This window comes from Siniperca chuatsi, linkage group LG4 (genome assembly GCF_020085105.1).
Source record: "Siniperca chuatsi isolate FFG_IHB_CAS linkage group LG4, ASM2008510v1, whole genome shotgun sequence".
NCBI classification, from domain to species: domain Eukaryota; kingdom Metazoa; phylum Chordata; class Actinopteri; order Centrarchiformes; family Sinipercidae; genus Siniperca; species Siniperca chuatsi.
Genome location: NC_058045.1, coordinates 7,823,442 through 7,849,384, shown reverse-complemented (window position 1 = coordinate 7,849,384; position 25,943 = coordinate 7,823,442). Strand labels below are relative to the sequence as shown.

Genomic DNA, 25,943 nt, shown 5'->3' with positions numbered 1-25,943 from the left:
TAGCTGTAAGGCAAAGGTCAGCGCTCGCTTGACTGGCATTTGTGTGTTTTTGTGTCGGCATCCATTTTGGCAGCGAGGTTTGGCAGGGAATTAAAAAAACAACAACACTTTGTTTCTAGTGTCCAACTGTGTGTTTGATACATATGGTTGTCAAGGTAACACACCCTCTCATCCTCGCCCACTGCTGTGACAGTGGGCGTCAATACTTAGAAATCACAAAATAGCACTTAGAGCCTAAATTGTGCGTAGTGCCTCTCTCTTATTGACACATAATGTGTCGTAATGGAGCGCACAGAGGCCGAAAAGTTCCCTAATGGCAGTTGCACAATTAAGAGCTAAAGGAGCTCCCTTAAGCACAAGGTCTCAGTGTGCATTAGAGCCCAGAGAATTGACTCTCAGCTCACACAGGGTTTTTGAAAATGACCCTCAGTAACCTTTGGCTCATCCCCTCATTCGGCGGTGCTGAAAGTGTGTCTGTGATTCAGCGGGGAGTTGATATAATGCTCTGTGATTGGAGGTGACACGGTGTGATGTGTGTCCAACACCCAGCGGAGTGTGAAGGAAGGATCCCACCTCGGTCTTGCAGCACGCCGAGCCGGGTGGTGAGGCAGCATGTACAGCTGAGTGGAGAGTTAAGGGACTCTGACGGCTCGGAGCTCATTCGCCTCTGCTGCTGGTGCTACGCTTGTTTTATTTTTGCCGATGGGGTGGGGGCTCTCTGTCTCTCAGGTTATCCATTTTATGTGCTTATTTCAGTCTTTTGCTTTGCCTCAGTCTGGTTGTCTCTGAATCTCATTCATTCTTTCCGTTTCTCTCTTGTCATCTCGCTGTGACAGTCGGTTGTTGTTGTGGAGGTGTGCTGCAGGCCAGAGAGGCTGAGTCCACAGTTTTCATTGGCCGAGTCATAGAGGGCCACACTTAGGAGCTGCAGACTGAATTTGCCGTTTGAAACACGGTGAGGCGTGAAGCGTCCATTGTGAACAGCAGCATTCAGGTCCCATGCCCTTCAATAGAAGGCCGCAGAGGTTTCTGTTTACCTCCATAGTGCTGTCTTTCGCCGGTTTCTCTCACGTGACCGTCAGGGAGTGTAGTATTATTGTTAACTCCACATGAGTATGGCTTTTGACTGTAAATCTTTCAGACAGAATTACATAATCCAGTCTTTTTATATTCAGTGCAGTCAGAAAGTATTTGTGAATTGATGCGTTTTCCATTTGACTCTTGAAATGAAAATGTGACTAGGAGGTTAAAGTGCTGACTCTCAGTTTTAAGGGTATTTGATTGTGTTCGCACCCCTATTGGGTACATGTTGCACATTGGATGAACAGCAGGATGCTTAACCCTTTTTAGACCCCCAATTTGAGCAGAGTGCTGCAGGACAACAATCCTCAACTTACAGAAAAGGCAACCAAGGAGTTTTATGGCCAAACTCTTGTTTGTCCAAATCAGTCACCTGACCTCAGGCCAACTCATCATGTGTTTCACTTGCTGAAGACCAGACTGAAGGCAAAAGCCCCTGCAGATGGCTGCAGTACAGGCTTGGCAGAGCAGCACCAGGGAAGATGCAACCATCTACTGATGTCTATGGGTCGAATCCAGTCATTTTCTGCAAAGGATTTGCAACCAAATATTAAATAATAGATATTTTAAAGAAAAAGAATCCATTATATGGCCTAGATAACCATGAGGCTGACCATGAACCACAAGTCCGTCCGTCTTTGTTTGTTGCAATTCATTTCCCTTTTCTCTCCACCTCATTTCCTGTCTCTAATAAAGTACAATAAAAATGCCCCCAAAATACTACTAAAAGTACTTTAAATCCAGTTTATTACAACTTGAGTCATATTTTTGTAGTTTTTGCCATCATTTGTATCAATAATGATAACATTGTGCTCACCAAAGCAATTGCTGAGATTAGGGATCGCGCCAACATTGCTACAGAGAAGGTCAGTGTTTACAATGGACAGTTTGGGCATTCATTTTAATGTTTGGCCTTTGTTTTCTCTCAAATAAGTTTCGCTAACCACCTAGGGGTTTATTAGAATTTTCCCTTTAATTTGTCCAATTATGTTTTGTCCCCCAAAATGGGGAGGCTACATATAAAAATGATTGTAACTCCTACACAGTCCATGTGATGTGGATGGAAACACAAATCCAATATGCTGGAGTACAGAACCAAACAAATGTGCCTCTGTCTTAATACTTTCTGACTGCACTGTACAGAATAAACTACTTCAGTTTTGTAGTTAGCATTGCATATCTGAGTTGCCAAATTAAAACACTGGACTGGACTGTGAGCCACTGACTTTCTCACAAATAACCTCCTTTCCATAAATGCCAGTTTAGATATCTACTTTAAGTGAAACAATAGCTTTCTCACATGTGGTTAGAAAGCAGTGATATTACGCAGTTCTGAGATCAGACAAGCTGCAGATGAGTGGAGGGATTCATACACGCACAGAGGGCCCCTGGGCTGCTCCCAGCACACGTCATTTCAGATGAACGCGTCGAGATATTTCTTAGGTGTCTCTTTGATACAAGCTTGACTATTCTCTGATGGTTCTCTGTGTCAACACTCCTGTCTGCGCATGTTGTGTTTAAGAGCTACGGTGTGTGAGAAAGAGGCCGTGCATGGATGTGACTGAGTGGATTGTGTGTGTGTTTTTCAGTGTCTCTGTGGCTGTATGAGAAGCAGAGACAAGTGTCAGAAAGAAAGACATGAATAAACAAATAGATGAATAGATGGATACAAAGACAGTCGGGGGGGAGAAGGAGGCCGAGTGATGTGAAAGAGGTTGGTGAGGCCCCTCCTGAGGGGCTTCTGCTCTCCTTCTCCATCTTCCAGGGTTGTGGAGAAAGTCGGCTTCATGCACAGCTGACTCACAAACTGCTCAGCAGACAGCCTGGAGAGTCTGAGGAGACACTGTTCTATATCTGGCTCTGCATCTCCATCTTTATTTTTCTTTTCCCAGCTCCTTTCACCTGCACAGCCTTGCTCTAGGCCTCGTTCTACCTTCACTACTCGTCCTCTCTGTGCAATTAACTGGTCCGGCCTCGAGGATTTTCCTTATTCGCACTGCTGAATGCATGTTTATACATTCCTCTATATTTGTGTGTCTATTGTCCATTGTGACAAGTTAATTATCTGTCCAAGGAATAATTCCAGCACATAACTCCCTACTAAACCGTTTTTACATTTTGGTGTTTATTTGGATTAAACAGATATAAAATAGCATAAAGACTGGAAGCAGTGGGAAACAGCTAGCCTGGCTCCGTCCGAAGATAACCTCTAAAGCTCACTAATTAACATGTTATAACTTGTGTGTTTAAAAAAGTTGTGGTTTATCAGAAAGATATATGCTGGCGATATTTCTTGGACAGAGTCAGGCTAGCTATTTCCCCCTGCTACCAGTCTTTATGCTAAGCTAAGCTAATCGTCTCTTGGCTCCATATTTAGCGTACAGACATAATAGTGATATTAACTTTTTCATTCAACTCTCAGCAGGAATGCCAATAAGTGTATTTCCCCCAAATGTCGAACTATTCCTTTAATGGAGTTATCCACTTCTTGTTTCCAAGATCCAAGATTCTCACTTGAGCGAAAGAAAAACAGATGTTCAGACAGAATACTTTCCTGAGAGGACAGATGTTTATTTGAAAAAGAAGAGCATTTAGTCTTTATTTAGACAGACAGACAGGAGTAGAGGAAATAGAGAACAGGTTATAGTGGCCCTACATATTGCTCCAAATCCTGACCAGTTAACTGCCTTAATGTTCTTTTTTTTAGCACACTAATTGTGTACCATATTTTCTATCTCAAAGTACAGAATTATTGACTGCATGATTAAAGCACATTCTGTTTCATCTTTTTTACTTGGTATGCCTCTGAATACTTCTTCACACTGTTGATGAATGCCAGAGGTCTGTTAAGTCTGATTCCGAGTATCGACATGGCTTCAGGACAGAGAAGATTGTCCTCATACCGTCATAAGCTGGTGGGATCTATCTGTTTGGAACAGCCTCTAAGAAACCAAATGAATTATGTGGCTGTTAGACGTGGGTCCTGGTCCAAGGCCAAGTCTATCTGCTCATCAATATAAACAGCCTGCTCTCCGATTGTTGTGGTGGAATACAAATGGCAGAATTTAGATGTAACCCCTTGCTCACCTGCATCTCAGCCAATTCTAATGAGAAATCTCTCTCTGTACCTGCAGAGAAAGAGAGAGCGAGAGAGTAAAGGAATGATAATAAATATGAAATGTGAGAGCACTCTGAAATAGCAAGCTATATGCAGACTTGTGTCTGTGGATTTCTACTGCTTGGTAAATTACATCAAGCCTCTATCTACCAATATATATATTTTTCTGTTTTTAGATTTCATTTCCGCACTGTTGGATGTTGAATTATTTTGTTAAATTGACAAAATAAGTTTATGCATCATGATTGCAGTTGGTGTTCCATTACATTTTAAGGAATCTGAATCCAGTATAATATCCACTTCTTGAATCTAAATCTTTTCAACTTCCATATTGAACATCCTTACCACATATGTCAGTGTCAGTACTGAAAAATGTACAAAACAATACCCAGCCTAGCTCAAAAATGATTGTAACAAAGTGCATACCTGCATTTGAAACACACTGTTCAATGTTTATGCTTCATGTAGGTGACCATGAAATGCATTTAGTCATTCTTCATGTGTAGACAGCGGAGGGTGAGGTGGTTCCAGTAGAGATACTGTACAATTATCTGTTATGGCAGTAATTCATTCTTCTGTCATGTTTGACCCTGGGGGTAGAAACACACTGAAACACCCCTGGTGTCCTTCCCCGGAGGCGAGTCGCACACACCTTGTCCAGCCGTGCTGCTTGACCTCCCAGCGCCAATCTTTTGCTATACCTGCACTGAGCGATAGATGCAGTCAGAAAATCTCCACTAAAGCCTCACCCAGCCATTACCCAACACTCAGCAGACACTTCTCTTGCATTAGCGACCAGTCTCATGCCGTCAAACAGAGATAGGACAGAGGCTGTTAGCGGAAGCCAGACGGGCTGTTAGCGTTAAATAGGAGCAATGTTTCCTCCGGAATCCCCATTTGACAAATGAGGGCTGATGGAGCAGTTCTTGTCGGGGGCATTATTTCTGATGGGGCCAGATGATCTGTAAGGATGGAGCACTGTTTGTCTGAGCTGCGACGCCCTCTGGGCTAAACACCAAACCCACTCGAAACACACTCAAACACTCCAGATGATGGATGTAATAGGGAAAATCTCTAAGCTTTAAAAACACCAGGAAACTTTTAAGCTTTTTTTCAACTTTGAGTCTCCTGAGTTTTCACGTCACGTCTTCACTAAACTTGCAAAGAGTTTCACAGCACATAAAGGGACTTCCTTTATGAGAAAGTCAAGTCCTTCATTAGTATCATTAATACTCATTAGCCAACATTTCAGTCATCCACACCCATGAGACAGATAGAAACATGTTCACACTAAGCCTTGGTGAAGCGCCAACAGTCACCATCAGTCAGTCACCACCAGGGACTTTGGTTGTATTCTTTAATCTTCAAAATTCTCAATTTCACAAAAAAACAGTGCTTCACATAAAATGGGGTCACCCAATTACTTGCTAACAAATAGTTCCATTTGCTTAAGGGAGATGTATCTCTCTCCCAGTTATTTCATTTCTGGTAAAATATCACAAGTCTCTCAGCCTCAGAACTTAATTAGATCACATTCCATCAAAAGTCTTTGAATGGGGAAGATTTAAAATGAAAATTCACAGCTCCACTCTTCACTTCAGATACAGTCAGAAGAGTTTACTCAGGGCTATCTTTGATGAATTGTTCACTTCCCCTGAGTTGTTTGCTGAGTTTAGCATATGAAAACCTGACTCGTGAAATAGAGTGGCCATAGCTCAAGCCAGTGTAATCAAAGCTCATTCAGACTTGGCTGAAAGAGTTTGGGAAAAAAGTTTGGAAAAAAAGTGTGGATCAGTGCAGCTGGCACACACATTCATTTCACATTAAGCAACATTTCTGCTTGTGTTGTGGTGTATTTTGTTGAATCATGTGTCTTATGTGGATTCTATTCTGTATGATTCAGTTTTCATACACTAACTGGTTGGAGAAATGGCGTGTGTCTAGTTTAACAGCAACTACTGTGTCACTGCTTCTGCATGAATAGAGTGACTATACAAGTGATGGAAATATCTCAAATATTAAACCAAAACCAAAAGTGTCACTTCAAGTTGATTCATCGATCAGGGCATCGATAGACTATTAATCGCCAATGATTTTGATAATACCTGTAGATTAATTGTTTTAAGTCATTGATCAAGCAAAAGAAATATCAAACCTTTGTTGGTACACTTGAAAACCAAAACTATGCTGAAAGGTCTTACAATTTTTGTCAAGGAAATAAAACTAAGTGATGGCATGTGTCCAGTTTGACAGCAACTGCTCTCACTGCTGCTGTATGTTCAGCGTGAATATACAAATGATGGAATTATCTTAAATACTAAAACCAAAACCAAAAATGTCACATCAAAGTAGTGCTGAAATGATAAGTCAATCAGTTGATCTTAAGAATACTAATAAAGAATAATCGCTAACATTTTGGCTAATTTATTGATCATTTTGTCCAGCTTCTCAAATGTAAAGATTTGTTGCTCTGTTTCTCTGTTATACATGTGTTAATTTGTCAGCGAAAACTATGATAAAAAATACTTGTTGGCAACCACTACGAAAACAAGACTAAATTTAAATAAAAATGAATCTAAAAAACAAAAGTGTGACAATTTTTGTCAACAAATAAAAACTAAACAATGATGTGATTGAAAGATGGACAAATGGAAATAAGAATTAATTACTGTTTTGATGCAGTCTGCATGCATCAGCAAAATCCCACAGTTATGCTCCCAATTGGTAAAACAGTATCCTCTGCTGCCCCAAAATATCTCTTCTTTAGAAGTTTCTCTGCTTGACCTGTTCCACTAATATGCAGGATCTTACATTATAACTTTCATTGAGCCTTGATGAGAAAAACAAAAATCTATTTTTCAGAACTTGTTTATCATTTTGGAAGGGTTAACTCCTGATCCTGGTCTTTCGTTTTAAAAAGGCCATGATTTGATTTTCTCACACTTTGAAAGGACTATTGTTTGTGTCCTCTATGTCTGAAATTGGATGGTGAGTCCTTCTAGAGAGCAGCGGAGGGGAAATGATTTGTATTCACCTGCCGTATCTGAATAGAGCTGAGGAGGTGCTTGGGGGGGGGGGCTACATAGTGCTTCCTTTATGTGATAATGGATTGCTCTGACATTCACACACATTGTGGTGTGGTGTGTCTATCAGTTAATACTCTCTAACTCGTGGGATGAATGGCACATTTTTAACAGATGCCATTAAAGAACTGTCTTGCAGTGACACAACAGGTGACAGATTTATGTATTGCATGTCTCTTCTACCTCAAACCCTCAGGTTGCTGAATACGCTGCACTAACGCATGCAACATATGTGTCTTGCCATCATTTAGTCCTGCAAATTAATTCCTTTTCTCATTTTCTTTCTTTCCATTTCTTTTTTTACATAACTGCACTCTCTTTTATTGGCCCGGCTGGGCAACTGGATTCTTCTGTCAGCCGCACAAAAGAGACAAAGTAGAACCAGGGACGGGCAATAATGAGCAACTCCTCTTACAGTGTTACATATGGACCGGCCGCAGTGTGGGGAAGCCTTCTGGAGACAATAGAGGGTTTTGAGAGGTCTGGAGCCCTCTAAAACCCCTCTTTGATTGAGTTTCCTGGCACTGGGCTTCAGTGTTGTGGCTGATTGTGGAGTGGGAGCTGTGGGTTCAGGGAGGGGGTGAGGACCCTCCTCTGCGCTGACCTTTCACAGACACAGGTGGGGTGAAGTGGAAGGGGCTGACGGAGGAGGAGGAGGAGGAGGAGGAGGAGGAGGAGGAGGAGGAGGGGAGTGACAGGGGAGGCCTATTGTGGCGCTCTGTGAATGTAGAGGTGGCACTCAATAACACTAGACCTCGCTGTCTCTGTCCACCTGCCGGGGATTTTCTCACCGCTACTTTATCACTTGCAAATTACATGTTCTGGCAACAGATTACTCCAGCGCACAGTCAGTCTTTGTTATCTGATGTTGTCGGTAGGTTTTGCTAGACAACCGCTAGCACAATTTGCTCTTTTTTAGCCATGCTAGCTGCATGGCTGTGGGGATGGCAATGTCGGCCTGTCATCGTCATTCAGTCGGTCCCCCACTTTGGTCCAGACTGAAATATCTCAACAAATATTGGATGGATTGCCATGAAATTTTGTACAGACATTCATGGTCCCCAGAGGACGAATCCTACTGACTTTGGTGATCCCCTGACCTTTCCTCTAGTGCATTTTAGATGTCTTTTTTAAAGACACTGCATGATTAAAAGGCATTTTTCTTTCATCTCTGTTACTTGAAATGCCTCTGAATGCCTTTTCACACTGTGGATGAATTCCAGCATGCTGTTTAGTCTGATTATGAGCACCGACATGGCCTCAGGACAGAAAAGATTGTCCTCAATAAGACTAGACCTCACTGCCTCTGTCCACCTGCTACTTTCTCACTGGCAAATTACATGTTCTGGTAACACGCAGTGGTAACAGATTGTTCCAGCGCACAGTCAGCGTTCACGCTTTGTTATCTGATGTTGTCGGCAGATTTTGCTAGACTGAATGGTACTATACAAAGCACAGACAGCTCTAAATGACCCATCGCTGCCTGTACTGTATCAGCACAATTCAAATTCCACCAGAAGAGTGTTTTTATTATACAGTAGTGCTTTTCCAGAAAGGCCTGGTTGTATTAACTGACTCTGTGCAATCATATATATACACTGTTTCTCTGTGTTACCCTGGCTGACATTGCCCACAGGAGTTCATCTGCTGCAAAACATCATGGCTGCCAGTTTTTGTGTGTTTGAGGTGAACACATCCTCCACTGCCTGTGACTCTTTTTCTTGCACCCTTAAGCTTAAAGTAAACTCCACATATTGGCCCCATCTTGAGAGACCCTTTACATGTGGTGAAAGCCATCCGGTGTGGACACGGTGGCAAACTGAGATTCTAATCATACCTCTTTTGTTGAGCTTAGAGGAGGCTGAGATGTTTTTTAGGGCAGAGCAGATGTCAAGCGTACAGTTTCTCTCCAAGGTTACTTATGAGATGACAAATGGGTCTGGGCCTCTTTGTCTCTTTTTTCCCCTTTATGTCTGTGTTTGATGAAGGGGTTGACATCTTTTTGTCAGCACGGAGATCTGAGAACACGAGGGGATTGCCATGGATACAGAGTGCCCTTTAGGAGTGCATTTTTGAGTGGCTCTGCTCTGCCGAAAAGTGTATAGAGTGTCCCTATATTTGGCCATAAAACATTTTCCTGCATTTGCTGAACAATTAGGCTTATGGATTATATCTATAATGACAGTATTTGTCTCTGATTCCACGTATTCATGGATGTTTATCGTAATCCTAATGCTGTCTCGAAGTAGTTGTTTGTCTTACCACAGCAGATTGGTTTTGTTGATTACTTTCTCAAAGCTGTTATGTTTCTGTAGCTACAGTGTGTCTTGTGACGTTGTATGCCGAGGATTTTGAGAGTCCTTTTAGCTATTCAGGAAGCCAGTCGGAGTGCATTCCTCCCACTCTCCTGCATTTGCTCATGATAATGAACCTCTGCTCAGCATATGAATGGCCTCGCCCATAACACACTTGTGTGGTAGGCCAAGCATGCTCAAGCTCCATCTTTAATGTCTGACCTCCTACACTAATCCATAAACTCTGTGAACACACACAAACAAGGAGGATGCTTATGCAAATGAGTGTAAGCGAGTATAAATTCACATACACATATACATGCTTGACAATATTGAAACATCCTCTTTTAAGAAGTAATTACAGTGTGGGGATTAGCTATCAAATAAAGGTCAAGTTCAGATCCACAGTTGCTCATTCAGCCTTGTGCTGCTTCCCCTCCTGATCTCATTTTAATGAATGCTTTTTAAAAGTGCCTCCACTTTCTTAATTCTCCAGTAATGAGCTACTGTACAAGTTAGGTGTCAGATGAGTGTACAAATGCACTTTGGGGACTTAACTTTTGCCACCTTGCAGCCATTACAACTGTATTAACCACTGATTTACAGCTTTTGCTACATTGTGAGGCAGTGAAAAGATTGAAAGACCTCCAATTTGCCACCAGCAATTATCCTAAGGAGAAAGAGAGGGACTCATACACCCATCCAATCATGATGAAGCTCTCAGTGGGAGTGCTGGTATAATGTGAGGAGTGGACGTGACTCACCAACTATATGTCATATTTAGCTGGTCTGCAATGATAAGATGAAAGCAAAACGCCTTTCGGTTCCATTCAGGTTGAACAGGCAGGGATTTCCTCCTTAACTCAGCCATCCCATCTAGTGGTGCTGCTTTCATCTGCATGCTAAAGAGGACCCCCCTCTCAGAAGTGCCGGTGCCGGCAGTGATTAGCATTTGGGCAGAGGGGACAGAGAGCGAATCCCGGAGTGTTTTTGGCATGTACAGGGAGGAAGCTTAGTGAATGCCAATGTGCGGTGCTCTGTGAAAGGAGGAGGACCAAACAAATTGCCGGACATGTTGCATTAGTAGCAGATGCCCATTAGCATTAAGAGTTTTGGTAGATTGATAACTGGGGGACATATATTGAAAACAGTGCAACACATCCTTAAAGGGCTACTCCAGAGACTTAATATTACGCTTCCATCAAATTGGAGACTTCACTGAGAATGGTCAAAATCAATGCAGCAGAAGCTGAAATATCCTGACTTTTATTTCCTAGTATGGGTTAAGCTTGAAAAACACCAGAGCCTACAATTCCTATAATGCAACCCAATTTTTTCATTAGACCCCCCCTCCACCTGGTATATATCCAAACTCCACACTGCCGGTTTGTACCACATGCTTTCTGTTAAAAAATTGTAGTTTCCAAGCCTGATCAGATGTCCATGTATCAAAACCACTTTAGTTTTAGCTTGCAGTATTCATCCAGTGAGAGGACATAAACAACATATTTACAGTTGAGCAGATAAATTAAAGATTCTCACTTTATTGTCTGGCATTGTACAGTGCAAATGAAAGGGCTGTGGCGTGTTTTTGAGCTGCAGGGCCTCCCTGAACAACAGGACCCCAATTCGTATGTTAACTACACCAATTATTTGCATACGGTCCCCCAATTATAAAAGCTAATGAGAAGATTATGGGAAACGCATGCTGAAGCCGGCCCTGCAGAATTTCCATTGTGATCCTGTAGCTGCAGATAAAAGGCCTGTGAGAGGTTTTAGTCAAAGCCACTGAACATTCAACCTCACACATCATGGCTGTAATTCATATCACTGCTAATGCCTGTCCACTACAATAGCTGTGAATCCACAGCTCATGGAAGCACAGCAATTAAAGACAGCTGCTAAATGTAACAAATTTAATTTATTTTGAATTTGTTTAAAAGGACTTACAGAGGACTCTTTAGCAGAGTGATAACTTTATATTCAAAATTCCATATGATTTTGAATTTCCAAACTTTGGTAACCAAATGAAGGACTGTCTCACTATCTTCTAGAGCAAGGCCTTTCAAGCAACCTCCCGCTCCCCCATAGATGTTTAATGGCACAGAGAAATGGGCAAGCAGCCCTGGGCGTGAATACCATGCAGTAACATCCTGAACTGGAGCGGGAGCACCCGGCACCCTCAGAAAAATAAACTCTTCCAACCGTATCCGTTTTCTCATCACCACCTTCCTGAGTGCGGAGCCATTCTCATCATTATACCCCCGCATTCAGCCGTCTGTAAGGGATCCCTGCTGCTCCATTAAGGCCATACCAAGGCCCACAAACTCCTGATTGCATGAGCCATCAATAGCACTGATTATAGGAGTTAATTAGGGTGCTTGGCATGAGAGAAAGGCTTGTCTTTCATCATAGATGTTAAAACTGTACAGTACTGATGCAACAGCAGTGACTGTCAGTGTTGTAGTATTGCATCACTATTGTTTGGCACAGACAATGGCAATATCTTCACTAGTGGTTAGCATAAAGCATATGGAGTAGTATTATCTGTTGCTGTAAGGGAACTTCAACTGGGCTTTTTTTCCCTGCCAACTCCTATTCAGTTACATCGTGGTGTGTTTTACTTCTCAGTGCTTGTGCCCCTGTCAGCTCCATCTGTGTGCTCAGACATGTCCTGACCCTCACGTTCTGCAGCCAGTGTGCATAATTGTTTTTATGTGCGTCGCTGTATGTGCTACATCTCTGACATGTGCACAAAACCAATTAGTTTCAGGGTGGTGAAGTAGCTGGCCATGGGAAAATGATAATGGAGTAATTGAAGAGGCTGGCTGAATGAGAGGCAGCTCAATGCAGCTTTTACACAAGTGCTGAGTGTTTTCTCCATGGAAAAAAATTAACAGGGAGAAAAGCCAGACCTGAGTGAAGGTTGCCTTATGTAGTTGTAGACAGTAATTAACATTACAGCGTTTCACTTTGCTGACATTAATTTTTATGGAAGAATCACTAGTTAGGTTGTGTAGTTTGCATTTAAAGGTCCTTAACAGTGGTTTTGCATGCTTTGGTTCATTTAATACAATCAATATACGTATATAAATAATCCGATTTGCCTTACATCTCAGCTAACCATTTTGCAATCCATGCTGTTGTGTTTCAGGTTTGAATGTGTTTTTTCCAACCTTTCTAGGCAGCCTCTGACTTGCACTCATTTCTGAACCATAAGGAAATCAATTTGCAGACTCTTAAAACTTGCTGAACTTGTGTAATCCATCACAGTGAACATCAAGCCAGCATTAATGTTTGTCTAAGTTACATTACTGTTGCATACTAATGCAGTTTTAAGCACAGATTGGTGTGATTAGATGTTTAATGGATTACATAAGTCAAGCAAGTTGTAAAGAGACTTTCACATCTAATGGAAATCAATGGCTTCCTGAAATGTTCAGGAAATTCCACAAAATATCGAACTCATTTCAAAAGTCTCTCAAAGTGACGAACCCACAGGGAATTATCACCTGACTTTATGTTCCCTTTAGCTCTATGGAGCATTTTAGCGTCTTTCAGCGTGTTGTTTTGATTTTACGGCCCACAACATTTGTTTTGAATCACTCTCACCGTTCTCACGGCGTTGTTTTTAGCCACAGCTGGCAGTTGTTTTCCGCAAAGAAGCTCTAAAAATTCACTGTACACTACCTGCTCAGCACCCAAAGGCAGACAGACACAGTTAGCGACTTGCTGGTGAATCGGAGCATTTAGCAGCTACTGAGCCAGATATTTCCATTGGGAGTTGGTGGAGAGCAAAACAGAGCTTAAAGGAGAGTGAATATTGGACTTTCATTCATCAGGTGGCCAGAAACACGACTCTAAATGAATGCTAATGTTGCTCTGTATCTGTTGGGTGTGTAAATAAGCAACTGTTTGCTAACATGTTCGCCCATATCAACTTAAAAGGTGATGATATATTAGTGTGGTTGATACCACTACCCCCAAGTGGCCAAAAAAAAATCCTATTAACTATTGTATTGAGATTTCTAGGTGAGACAGTAGCTCAGTTTATCATCCTCTTGGCCTCATCTATTTTGAAAAATAGCTAAAAATCCTTGCTGGAATTGTCCTTACCAACCTGCCTTGTTTCTTTCTAAGAGACCATTTCCTGTTCGATTTTATCAGCCATCTGACAGCTTTTGGCACAGCACTCCAAACAGTACTGTTTTTTTTATCTCGGCCTCAGCAGTATGCGCTGAAGTGAGCTTTATTGACTTTGGCTTTTCCAGTTCTGTCAGCACAAGATGCATAGAAAGGTTCAGCAATTGTGATGGATGTTTTCTGATTGCAAAGAATTGTATATTCCAATGAGCAATGGGCTTTGAACTGTAGTTTCTTCTTTTAAGATGCAGGGCTACTCTAGCTTAAGCTCAAAATATACTCATTATGCAAGTTTTTGCCTCATGCCACATCAGTAAAGTGAAGGTTTTAGAATTTGGAACATGAATACTCCACTTCTTAATTTGAATAGGGTAAAGTCTGGATATTTTTAATCATTTTTATGCTCACTCAGGCAGGATTTCAGTAGTTTCAGGCTCTGGTGGTTGGTTCCTTGTCTTAAGAGCCCCACTTGAGTTTCCACTGTTGTCCTACTGTGAGAGGGATGTGAGGGGTTGGTCCTGTGTCACTGCAGCTCACAGGGATAATTATAGCACACATACACATAAATGAATACAGGCACACAAATACAATATGCACATAAAGACACACATGCTGACCGGCTTGAGCTGAGCTGTTACAGCTCATTAAATTGGGAAATTAATCCTGGATGAAGCCCTGGTGCCTTTCCAGATAAGAATCTCTAGGCTTTTGGGGATTCACCATAAAATTTATAATTAACACATTTATTCTCTTGCTGTCATTTTTTTCACTTCACCTGTGACTGTGCACTGCCAAGTTCAGTCTGTATTTTATGTTTGTTTGTTTTTTAAATTATAGTGATAATTTTTAACTTTTTACATTAACAAAATTGAATTGGCACTGAGAACGTATTACAATGCAATACCTTACTAATCACCATGAATGGATTTTGCATAAATGACATCTGATCGTAAATTTCACACATAGCAAGTTGAAAATAAACACTGATGACGAGTCTGTTGCAGGTTTTCTGCTCAGTATGGGTTCAGCACCCCTGCCTCCAGCCTGCAAATGAGCTTGATGAAATTACCCCCCCTGGATCTTTTTATGTCAAATCCCAAGCCAGACCTGCCTGATGGTGTTCACAGCAGCGTGATTGGCTGCCCTAGGCGAATAATACAGGCCTTTCCTGGAGAGGTGTAGTGGAAGCTGGGGGCAGCAGACGTTAGTCTTGGTCTCTTCCCATGCTACCAGACACTGGCTCTGGGGCCGGGACTGAATCATGACTGTAGGGCAGCACTAACAAGTACATCAGTTCCCCAAGGAGGACCAGGCCAGGGTCTGACTGCCTGGCTGACTAGCCTCTGGTCCCAGACATAGCTTCCATCACCTCATCTGCAGCCCTGACCCGGCCCACACCCAAAGGCAGGAGAGCAGTACATGTATGCAGCTCCCCCTTTAATGGGCTCGATTTGATTCTTTCATACAGTAACCGGCATTAATATCCCAAATTTGATAGTGTGCTTTTGTGATAACGCAGCAAATTAGTCTGCCTGAGCTCTAAATTAAGCTGTGACATTTTAATACTGTGCCAGCGGATGCCTTGGGTAAGACAGGCAGGAGAGCAAAGATAAAAACAGGTCAGGCTGCAGTTGTTAAAAGGCAGAAAACGACTCCTCCGAAGTTCTGTTTCCTCATTCTTTTTATTCATCATTTGCACGCTGCACTCACATTTATATGAAAGTAATGAATTATACTGATAATTTCTTTGTAACGGGCTGAATTATGCAAATATTAATTAAATTGAGCAAAGTCACTTTGACTCAGTAGTTATTATTATTCTCTGAAGCTTGGGTCATACTGGGTTTGATGACCCTGACGGTGATTATTTCAGCATTTTGCTATCATTTCTTTTTAGCTGTCTCAAAAGATAATTGATTCTGGTTGGAGGAAAGTGTGATATGGCAACAACAAGCTGCCTGGCAACAAGAGAAAGATTTCAAACCTGGAATGTTCAATACAGTACATACATTTCTGTTTAGCTTTCCAGTCTATTCACAGTCCATCCACCATCTAACGCTAGTGTTGTGATGGAGGCATAATTAGGTTATATTGTGTAACAAAAGAAAATCCTCACTTAATTAACAGTTAATCAGTGGCCAATTAGCCTTTCACCAGTTTGTTCAAAACTGTAAACAAGCCACCTCAATTGAACCTAAACACCCTGTTGAACTTGAACCATCTGTTCCTATTGAATGGTGTCTACTATGATGTCAGAGATCTAAGATCACGATGTTTCCCACAACAACAATCTCATGAAAGAATGATGGCTCAGTGTCTGAAATCTGACCTCATTGCAGATCAGTTTGCTGCTGGCTCAGTCAGTCAGTCAGTCAGTCAATCAAACTGATAAAGCTGAGAGCGAAATGGAAAGTAAAATGAGTGTCCCCTTGTCTTGTCCCTTGGCATGTCATCTGCTGGCTGATGTGATCGATATGGCAGAGAAGCCTAATGGCACCGTGGCAACGGCGGTGATTAGCCGAGCAAAATGAGCCCTTGTGGGCCGCATCAGTCCGTATTGGAGTGCACTAGATCAAAAAGATAGCTTCCAGCAAACTGCACTGCATGGCAACTAACATCGATCTGTGGCCAGAGCTTTATGTGTTTGTCTCTGTCCCACTCTCTCTTTCTCTCTCTCTCACCAGCTGATGAACACAAAATAGACCAAACTCTATTATGATTTATAGCCACACTAACTGGATGTGCTATTCAACCCAGTAATCTCTGTTCCTGCTTCTATCCTCTTATCTATGACACTCTTTTTGTCTTTCTCTCCCTGTAGTTGTGAATGTGCACGTGTCCTCAGACAGTGTGACTGAGCAGAGAGGCGGGGCGTCGCTGTATTTCAGGACAGACCTTTGTGTCGCACACCGATGATGGAGAGGAGGAGAATGGACGCAGCACTGCTGGTGCTATTCTTGGGACACTTCGCCACCGCGTTGGAGGTCCCACTAGACCGTAAGGCAACAAATCACGCACCACACAACACCTTCATATCCACGAGAGTGTAAATGGACTAATGTCAGGTCTCAGTTTTGTCTGAGACTGAAACAATTAGTCAATTAATCGATTACTCGATCAACAGAAAGTTTTCTGGCAAGTCATTTATCAAGCAAAAGTGCCATTTGTGGGTTGCAGCTTCTCAAATGTGAACATTTGCTGCTTTTCTTTGTCATAGATGACAAAGTAAACTGAATATGTTTAGGATTTGGACTGCTTTTGGGACAAAACAAGTCATTTGAATATGTCCTGCAACTTTGGGCTCTGAGAAATCATAACAGGCACATTTCACTATTTTCTGACATTTTATAGAAAGAGCGATTAAAGGATTAGTTCGATATTTTGGGAAATAAGCTTATTCACTTTCTTGCCGAGAGTTTAATGAGAAGGTTGAGACCACTCTATGTTACATTACTACATACGTTACTGTGGCCAGCCAAGAAATTGTCCTGCACATAACTGTGTGTAAAACCACAACTTTTTGCTTTTACTCGTCAGTTTTTATTTGGATTAAACAAACATAGATATAAGATCTTTAGAGGTGCTGGTAGGCAGATCTTTGTACCTACAGACAGAGCCAGGCTAGCTGTTTCCCCTGTTTCCAGTCATTCTGCTAAGCTAAGCTAACCAGCTGTTTGCAGTAGCTTCATATTTACCATATGAACAGGAAGGTGGTATCGAGCCTCTCATTTAGCTCTTTATAAGAAAGTGAATAAGTGTATTTCCCAAAATGTTGAACTATTTCTTTAATCAATTAATAGAGAAAATAATCAGATTAATTGGTAATGAAAATAATTGTTAGTGGCAATCATGTTTTTATCAAAATGAGACGCCTCAACATTCGGTTTTTCGTTTGATTTCCCCTTCAGTAGTTTTATGGTAGAAAAAAATCATCTTATTCTACACTGTTTGACAGTATCATATTTAGGCATCTAACAGTTATTTTTTTAAATTATTGATTCTTCTGCTGAATATTTTTCAATTAATCATTTATTTGTCTAGAAAAAAGGAAGAAAATCGTGGAAAAATGCCCATTATCATTTCTCAGAGCCAGAGGTGACATTTCCAAAAAAAAATTGAATCCAACCAGTCTAAAAGTTGTTTAGTTTACTAGTATATATATATATATATATATATATATATATATATATATATATATATATATATATATATATATATATATATATATAAAGCACCAAATCCTTGCATTTAAAAAGCAGGAACTAGCGACTGTTTCGTATTTTTGCTTGAAAACTGACTGAAACAATTATATGATTATCAAATTAGTTGCAGAGAGTTCAGCTCTAATCACATTTATTCTAACCATCCATATATAGTATCTACCTAGGGCCAGATTTTATTTTCTTAACAGCTGATATTTTATTTTTTGGAGGAAAGTCTATATGTTATTGCCTTGGTTTTGTAAAGCCAACCACATTGGACCCAGTGTTCCTCATTTTGACTGATGGGGAAAAGGAACGAGTTTGAGCCTGGTGTCACTGTGGAAGTAGATCTTCTGCATATTGTTTGGTTTGAGCTGTTGACGACAGGAGGCTAGCATTTTTCAACTGGGAACTGGCTTTTGCTTAAATCATGTTTGAAGCAGAAATAATGCACGAAGATATTTTTCACCACTAATGTCTGGTTCTCTTTACTGTCACAATTTTTCTTTCTTGTTTGCTGATTCTTGGGAAAAACACTAAAGTTCTGGAAGGATGTAAGTTTCAAACTAGTATGAATTCACTGCAGAGGTTGTGCTAGCAGTTTTTTGTTGTGCATTAAAAGTTATATTGAATATTTTTTATTATATTTTCTCTGCTTTATGTTGATCCTGGGTGTGATTTGGAGTGGACTTTAGTATATTGCATGCATTGATCTCTTTGTTTCTTTGTTTGCTGTTTTTGTTCTGCGTGTTGCTGCAGTGGTAGAGCATTTTCCATAGAGCGATATTGCAAACAGCGTGAGTTCTTATATCATTTGTTTTGTCATAGTCCATTAGTTATCTCCCCAGCACTGACAGCATCGGCTCATTACAATAAAGTGAAATGTACCTGAGCGTTCTGCATGCCTTTTTGCTGTTACACATGTTATGAGAGCTTTTTGTGTCTGCCAGCAAACAGCCGTCTGGTTTGATTCAGTGTGGTAAGTCTGCATGTGATTGGTAATGACTGCTTGTGTGGTCAATACAGCAACAGAAAAAGGCTTGGTTATGCACTAAAGGTCATGATTGAATATCACCCTCTTTCTGATCGCATTTAGTGCCGCAGCCGCCGACCATAACTCACCAATCCCCCAAGGATTACATCATCGACCCACGAGAGAACATTATAATCCACTGCGAGGCGAAGGGGAAGCCTCATCCCAGGTAGGAATCTGTGAAGTGTGATTTTTGCATACATAATGCTGTTACTAGGAAATGTATTCCAGGTGTGGATTCAACCACCACCTGTCAAATTTTCTCTTAAAAGCCTCAGCTGGCACCAACACTGCATGCACACACACGTTTTTACTTATATACTCATGAGGACCCTAATTGACAGTATACATTTCTTAGCCCTTAACCTTCACTTTACCCTAACATAACCTTAACCCTAAAACCAAGTCTTACGTAACTCTCAAACACCCTTTTGAAGAAGTGAAGACTGGCAAGTACAAAAGAGCTTGCACTCCCAAATCTTTTAAAGCCCCTGAAAACTTGAATTTACATCTTAAGAATTTCTCTATAACATTAAATATTCATGACTAAATAAGCAACAATCAAAATTAACATAAAGGAAAAAATAACATCCTTATTATTTGTTAGCTGAGTCAAAAACTCAGCTAATCTGCTTCATCAGGATTGTGTGGGATCATTTGATTGGCATTGATTCAAATGTTGCTAAACTCTTGATTGATGCACAGAAATATGTGACATCACCTTTCTGCAACTTAACCCCGCCCACTTCAAAACAGAGAGAACGGCAGTGAGAAAAACGCAGATACAGAAATTTCTCATGTTAAATAACCAAAACTGTTTGTTGTTCATGTTGGACCCTGTTACTCATCGTAAGAAGCTGATTGAGAAATAGGTTTTCAGGGCCTCTAATTCTATTTGTTCTTTCTTTCTTTTATTTTGTTTTTTGAGTGAGGATTGGCCAGAATGTTTTCACTTTGCAAAAATGTTCTCATTATCTATTTTTTTTTTAAAAAAAGGTTCTCACAAGGATGGCAGAGCACACACATAAATGTTAAGCTATTTCTCAGTGCTATCCTAACCAGTTAACAGTTAACACCTTTTCTCATTACCTCCTTAAGCCTAGCCCTGTATTGCAATACAGTGTGGTGGCTGTACACTTCACCAGATTATAATAACACAATTTGTCATCAGTGGATATCAGCCACACTGTTATGACACTGGTCTGTTTTTCCCCTCCTCAGTTTCTCCTGGACGAGAAATGGGACTCACTTTGACATCGACCAGGACCCCAATGTGAGCATGAGGCCCCACTCTGGGACCCTGGTGGTGGACATCAGCAGAGCGAAGGTCGAACATTATGAGTGCGTCTACCAGTGCACAGCAAGGAACAAACATGGAACCGCTGTTTCCAACAACATAGTCGTACAACAGTCCAGTAAGCGCAGTGCAGTCTATCATTTCTGTCATTTCATTTCTCTTTTCTTCCATTTTCTGAATGTCATGAATATCTCACATCATTCTTTTTTCCTTTTCAAACAATTAAGTAGCATTTTCAATCTTAAGAGCATTCCTGAAAGGTAAAGGTTGCATGTTGAAAGCAGCATGTTTTACTTTGCAGGATGTAACAGTAGACAAGCAAATATCCCTTTGTATTTCTCCTTTTGCTTATTGTTATTCAGTTTGGCATCATCCCTCTCATTTTGCCTCATTGCCTCATGTCATCATGTCAGCGACAGTCCATTAGCAACCCATATTTTATGTCAAATTACGAGACTCCTCATCCACTGATGTGTGTTTCCTTCTCCAAACCAATCCAGGGTCCCCCTTGTGGTCAAAGGAGAAGATCAAGCCAATCGTCGTTCAGGAGGGCGTGTCCTTGGTGCTACCATGTCGACCCCCCGCTGGCCTACCTCCTCCCATCATATTCTGGATGGACAATTGTGAGCACTTCAGTCATAGAAGATAATGTTTTAGCTGCATACATGAACACATTATAACACACTGTTGATGACACTGTTGCTTATGTGTCCTTGTGGCAAATGTATGTGTCCAATTATCTGTGACCATCACTTGTCCTGTTTGTGGCAGAGAACTAGGGGTTTATGGGAAATGTGGTCTTAATGTTGAGAAATACAAGCACTATGCCACTGCAATTAATTAGAGACTACTGACAGTCTCATCCTTGGTCCTGTATATTTAATGTAATTACACTGAGTATCACACTTAATTAGTTAATTATTACTTGATTCATTAAATGTGTTGATTTCCAAGGGTCAGTTCATCCAAATTACAAAAAAAGGATATTCTCTCTGACCTCTAGTAGTATATAGCTGTGCAGATAATTTTGGTTTAGTTGACAAAACAATCTCACCACAAGGTCCACTCAGTCACTGTTCTGGAGCTTTTGATCATATCACACAATCTTCTTCGGTGCACGGAGTTTCCCAGTTGTGATGAAAATGCAGATTTTCAAATTTCCATTTTTTATGAGCACTTTAAAGACTTCTCGTCCATGTTGTCTTCAAAGTTGAGATTGAAAGTTCATTCTTGACCTTGGAAACAACAGTTGACAAAACAATTTCACCACAAGGTCTATTTAGTAACCATGGCGGAGCTTTCAGTTGTATCGTATCTACTTTTCCATCAGAACTATGTTCAATGACCGTTTGATACAATCGAAAGCTAATGAATGGACCTTGTGGTGAGGTCAAGAATAAACTAATATTGAAGACCATACAGATTTTTGCAATTTGAATTAACTTACTCTTTGAAGAAGGCAGCACATACAGTAGCACCTTTAACTACAGTAGCATGTATTCACTGCTGTATGCTTCAAAATATTTAATTTGCTGTACATTTCAGACTTCCAGAGGCTGCCTCAGAGCAGCAGGGTGTCCCAGTCCCTGAACGGAGACCTTTACTTCTCTAATGTTCTCCGAGAGGATTCTAGGAACGACTACATCTGCTACGCCCGCTTCCCATACACACAAACCATCCAGCAGAAACAACCCATCACCGTCAAGGTCCTCAGCAGTAAGTCTGACTGTGCGTGTGTGTGTATGTGTGTGTGTGTGTGTGTGTGTGTGAGGAGAAGAAACCAAGAAAGTCAAATGCACTGAAGGTGTAATGAGCGAGCATGATTGAGACATCTAGAGTGTGAGTTTGTGTGTAATGTGTCGCATTATTCATTTACATTAGTATGTGCTAGCATGACTGCGTAGGAGGAAAACAGCATTTCTTATCTCTGATCCCATCCTCAGAGACGCCAGTGGTCATCATCCCACTGAAAAGACATATTGTCAGAGCTCTCATGGCTCTCTGCACTATCTGCCAGGCAGGCGTTCGTTTTATTACTTCTGTGAGACGTTCTGTATACGCACTCTCCACCAACAACAAAGACTACACTCATTCAGTCTAGCATTTTGCAGTTGACATGACGACAGGCTGTTCCCACAAGATTCCTATTACGATTATTCCTCATCTCTGACTTTTGAGTCATTTAAAGTTTTTATGTGGCATGTTAGTCTCAAGTAGTGTTTTTTTTTATTTTCCATGTGCCTGATGATTTCAACTTGTGGCGTGTTTGATTTTTCTGTTGTGTTACAGTGGATGCAATCAATGACACTATGGCAGCTTTTTACAATGACACTGATTTATTTAGTGGTGAGTTTTGGCACCCCCTAGTGTCGTCCCCCCCTCCCCCCAACCTAGACCTCCAAACTCTAGCTTTTACCCACTAACACTAACCCTTCAACCCTACAACCCAAGGCTTTTACAATCTCCCTGATTTATTTAGGGGGGAGATCTGGCACCCCCTAGTGTTTACCCCCAAACATAGAGCATCAAACTGTGACTGTTACCCACTAACACTAACCCCTAAATCCAAGAATCCAAGTTAAATCTCTTTTCGTCTGTCACTCCTGCTCTATCTAATCAAAACCCTTTTGATAACTATTTACTTCCTCCTATGAACTGCTTAAACTAGCACTGTTCGATGATTCCAATATCGATTGAGCTGATTGTATAACTTGGACATGTAACAGCATCTGTACAGTCTTGAGCCTTGAAAACAAAACTACATTTTAATTAAAAAAAAAAAAGTAATTAGGTAATAATTTAAACATATTAAAAATGTAATCTGATTTGTGATAAACAACAAATTTGATCCAAACACAATTCCTTAAAGTATTAATCTGTTAAAATTATCCTTTTTGTTTGCCTTTCCTCTGTCAAACAGCCAGCTGCAATCTTCATTTTCAAAATCACTCTTTCCCTGCTGCCCTGCCTAATTTTAGAGCGCACCTACTTGTTAATCTCTCTGTCGCCAATCATTTTCATCTCACTTCATTTCTCATTGCTCAGAAGATCTTTGATTTGTCTCTTTGCCTGAACAATACCACACATTGGCTAACCTGAAACATGCAAGCAGTTTGATTATCAAATTGCTCACATGCCAGGGTGTTAGGTTATCATCATTACCATCATCATAAAAATTTAGTCAGATTTATTTATTATTAGTTTAGCAGATTACCTCTTTACCAGTTCAATAGCAGAAAGCAGATCTTCATGTCTCTAATTCTCAATTCTATATTAGCCTTATTTTAGGCTTTATTATAACCCCAGAGGGCAATTAAGTACCAATAAACACCCACAGAAAGCAGTGCAATAAAACACAACATGGCTATAAAATTTACATCTAACCATAAAATATGAGAATTGTGGTCTGTAATGAAGTGGCTTAGTGCCGTGCATTGCAGACCCATAGAAGACTTGTAGAAGAGAGGTTTCATTATACCACAGTGAAGAAAGGACTGAGTTTGAAGGGCCTAGTTCAGGTCTGGATCTTCACTCTGTTATGGACTTATGCAGGAGAGATGGTAATAGTTTTCTTTGTTACTTTGTGCGCGTGTGTGTATGTGTAACTATAGAAGAACCCGCGGATGAGAGGAGGCCAAACTTCCTCATCCCATCTGGCCCCTCCAGCTCCAAGATAGTGTTGAGAGGACAGGTGCTGGAGATGGAGTGCATTGCCGAAGGCCTGTAAGTGAAAAAATCTGCCATTACTTCAGTCCTTAAAGCCTCAAGTGCCCACCTGCTTGAGTGTCATCATCACTCTTTGTCTCTCCCCCTTTGAATCCAGGCCCACCCCTGAAATCTCCTGGACCAAAGTGAGTGGAGATCTCCCAGCGAAGCGCACATCTTTCCTGCACTACCAGAAGACCCTACGTATTGTGAACGTGTCCGAATCAGACGCAGGAGATTACCGCTGCACCGCCAAAAATCGACTCGGCTCGGTGCACCACACCATCCACGTCATGGTCAAAGGTCTGTCTGTGATGAAACGCACAGGATCCCATCAGGCCATTCGCTCACCATGTGGCGACATAGTCACTCCTTATTTCTGTCTCTCCATTCTCCTTCCATCTCATAACTGATTCATGCACAGATGCCAACAGGGCAGTGTGTTCAGTGATTAATTCTCCAGCCTTCTGCTGCGTTCTGTTCTATTTTCAGCTGCTCCATATTGGATCAGTGGCGCTCCCAGGAACCTTGTTCTAGCTCCAGGAGAGAACGGTGTGCTGACCTGCAGGGCCAGTGGCACACCCAAGCCCTCCATTACCTGGGCTATGAATGGCATCCCTATAGAGAGTGAGTGCAATACCTCACAGTGAGGAATATAAAGATGTTTTTCTTCAAAAACCTTTTTTCTATTCCACAAAATAAGCTCCCCCCCAGTTTTCAATAATTGCTGCTACACATTTTGGTTGCCACTCAAAAAGTATTAAGGTTTCATACCCAGCCTTACATGTGGGATGCATAAATGATAGCCAAAATCGAAAGTTATCTATTTGGCAACCAAGACCCCAAAAAGCTCCCATTAGCATGTGTGTCCCTACAGAAAGCTTCTCTACAAGATTCATCCAGAATTCAAACAGCCAGAGTTACATCTGTAACCCCTGTAATCCATTAACAGATTCCCCCAAGGATCTAAGCAGAAAGGTGGAGGATGATACCATCATCTTCACTGATGTGCAGACTGGATCCAGTGCCGTCTACCAGTGTAATGTCTCCAATGACTACGGTTACCTCCTGTCCAACGCCTTCGTCAATGTGCTCTGTAAGTTCATTTGTATTAGAATGCTGTTTTCCTGTTATATTGATTTCTGGAGTGTAATAACATGGCATTAATTGCTGCTGCCTCGCTGCAGCGGAGCCGCCCAGAGTGCTGACACCAGCCAACAAAGTCTACCAGATCATCAAAAATCACCAGGCCCTGTTAGACTGCGCTTCCTTTGGGTCACCTATCCCTAAAATTACATGGTGAGTTAATGAACTTTTAACAGACGAAGGTGTTGTATTATGTTTCTTCAAAAACTCAAAGCGGCTGCCTCTCTGTCTCAGGTTCAAAGACAGTCGGTCCAGCACTCTGGATGGAGACCCTTACATCCTTCATGACAATGGGACTTTAGAGATTCACGTAGCTCAAGCCCACAATAGTGGTAAATACACCTGTGTGGCCAGGAACACACTCGGCATCTATGAGAATCACGTCTACCTGGAGGTCAAAGGTGAGAGTGTTTCTGCCCTGACGATCTTATTATTATAAGCCAGGGAGAGCATACAACTAGCTAATAACTCACACAGTGCTATTACAGTGTGATGTTTGATAAAGCTTGTACAATTTTGGTATTTAAAATAAAAATATCAAACATTTACGGTGTCTATGTTACCCAAAAGGTCCACAGTTAGACTCCTTCTTAGGCTGACATATCTGCTGACACGTTTTGACACGAAGCTTTGATCAGAGCACATATGACAGCAGTGAGGTCTCTTTTTAAAGGACACATCCTGCTAACAGCAGTCGAGAAAAAGAAATTGCAACTGTACACCTGCACAAAGATCCACAAAAAAGTCAATGAAAATAAGCTAAGAAAGAACTAAGAAAGAAAAATTTAAATAGATCATAAATAGTTTTTAAAAAAGTTAAAATAACATGGAACAAAAATAAA

General features: G+C 41.2%; 1 protein-coding gene across 22 annotated transcripts in view; it reads left to right on the top strand.

Annotated features, from left to right (window-relative positions):
- LOC122874981 (neuronal cell adhesion molecule-like) overlaps positions 1-25,943 on the top strand; it is a 78,780-nt gene that overhangs the window by 35,569 nt on the left and 17,268 nt on the right. For 12 of the 22 annotated variants that reach the window (XM_044193613.1, XM_044193602.1, XM_044193599.1 and 9 more), the window contains 13 exons: positions 16,540-16,715; positions 18,463-18,474; positions 19,017-19,122; positions 20,175-20,368; positions 20,751-20,873; positions 21,796-21,966; positions 22,540-22,596; positions 23,862-23,973; positions 24,074-24,258; positions 24,448-24,582; positions 24,908-25,051; positions 25,143-25,254; positions 25,336-25,502. In XM_044193613.1, coding sequence (XP_044049548.1) covers positions 16,631-16,715; positions 18,463-18,474; positions 19,017-19,122; positions 20,175-20,368; positions 20,751-20,873; positions 21,796-21,966; positions 22,540-22,596; positions 23,862-23,973; positions 24,074-24,258; positions 24,448-24,582; positions 24,908-25,051; positions 25,143-25,254; positions 25,336-25,502 — 1,603 coding nt within the window. In that variant the 5' untranslated portion in view covers positions 16,540-16,630. The remainder of the gene's footprint in view (positions 1-16,539; positions 16,716-18,462; positions 18,475-19,016; positions 19,123-20,174; positions 20,369-20,750; positions 20,874-21,795; positions 21,967-22,539; positions 22,597-23,861; positions 23,974-24,073; positions 24,259-24,447; positions 24,583-24,907; positions 25,052-25,142; positions 25,255-25,335; positions 25,503-25,943) is intronic. The other 10 variants (XM_044193603.1, XM_044193607.1, XM_044193611.1 and 7 more) reach the window with 3 other exon arrangements.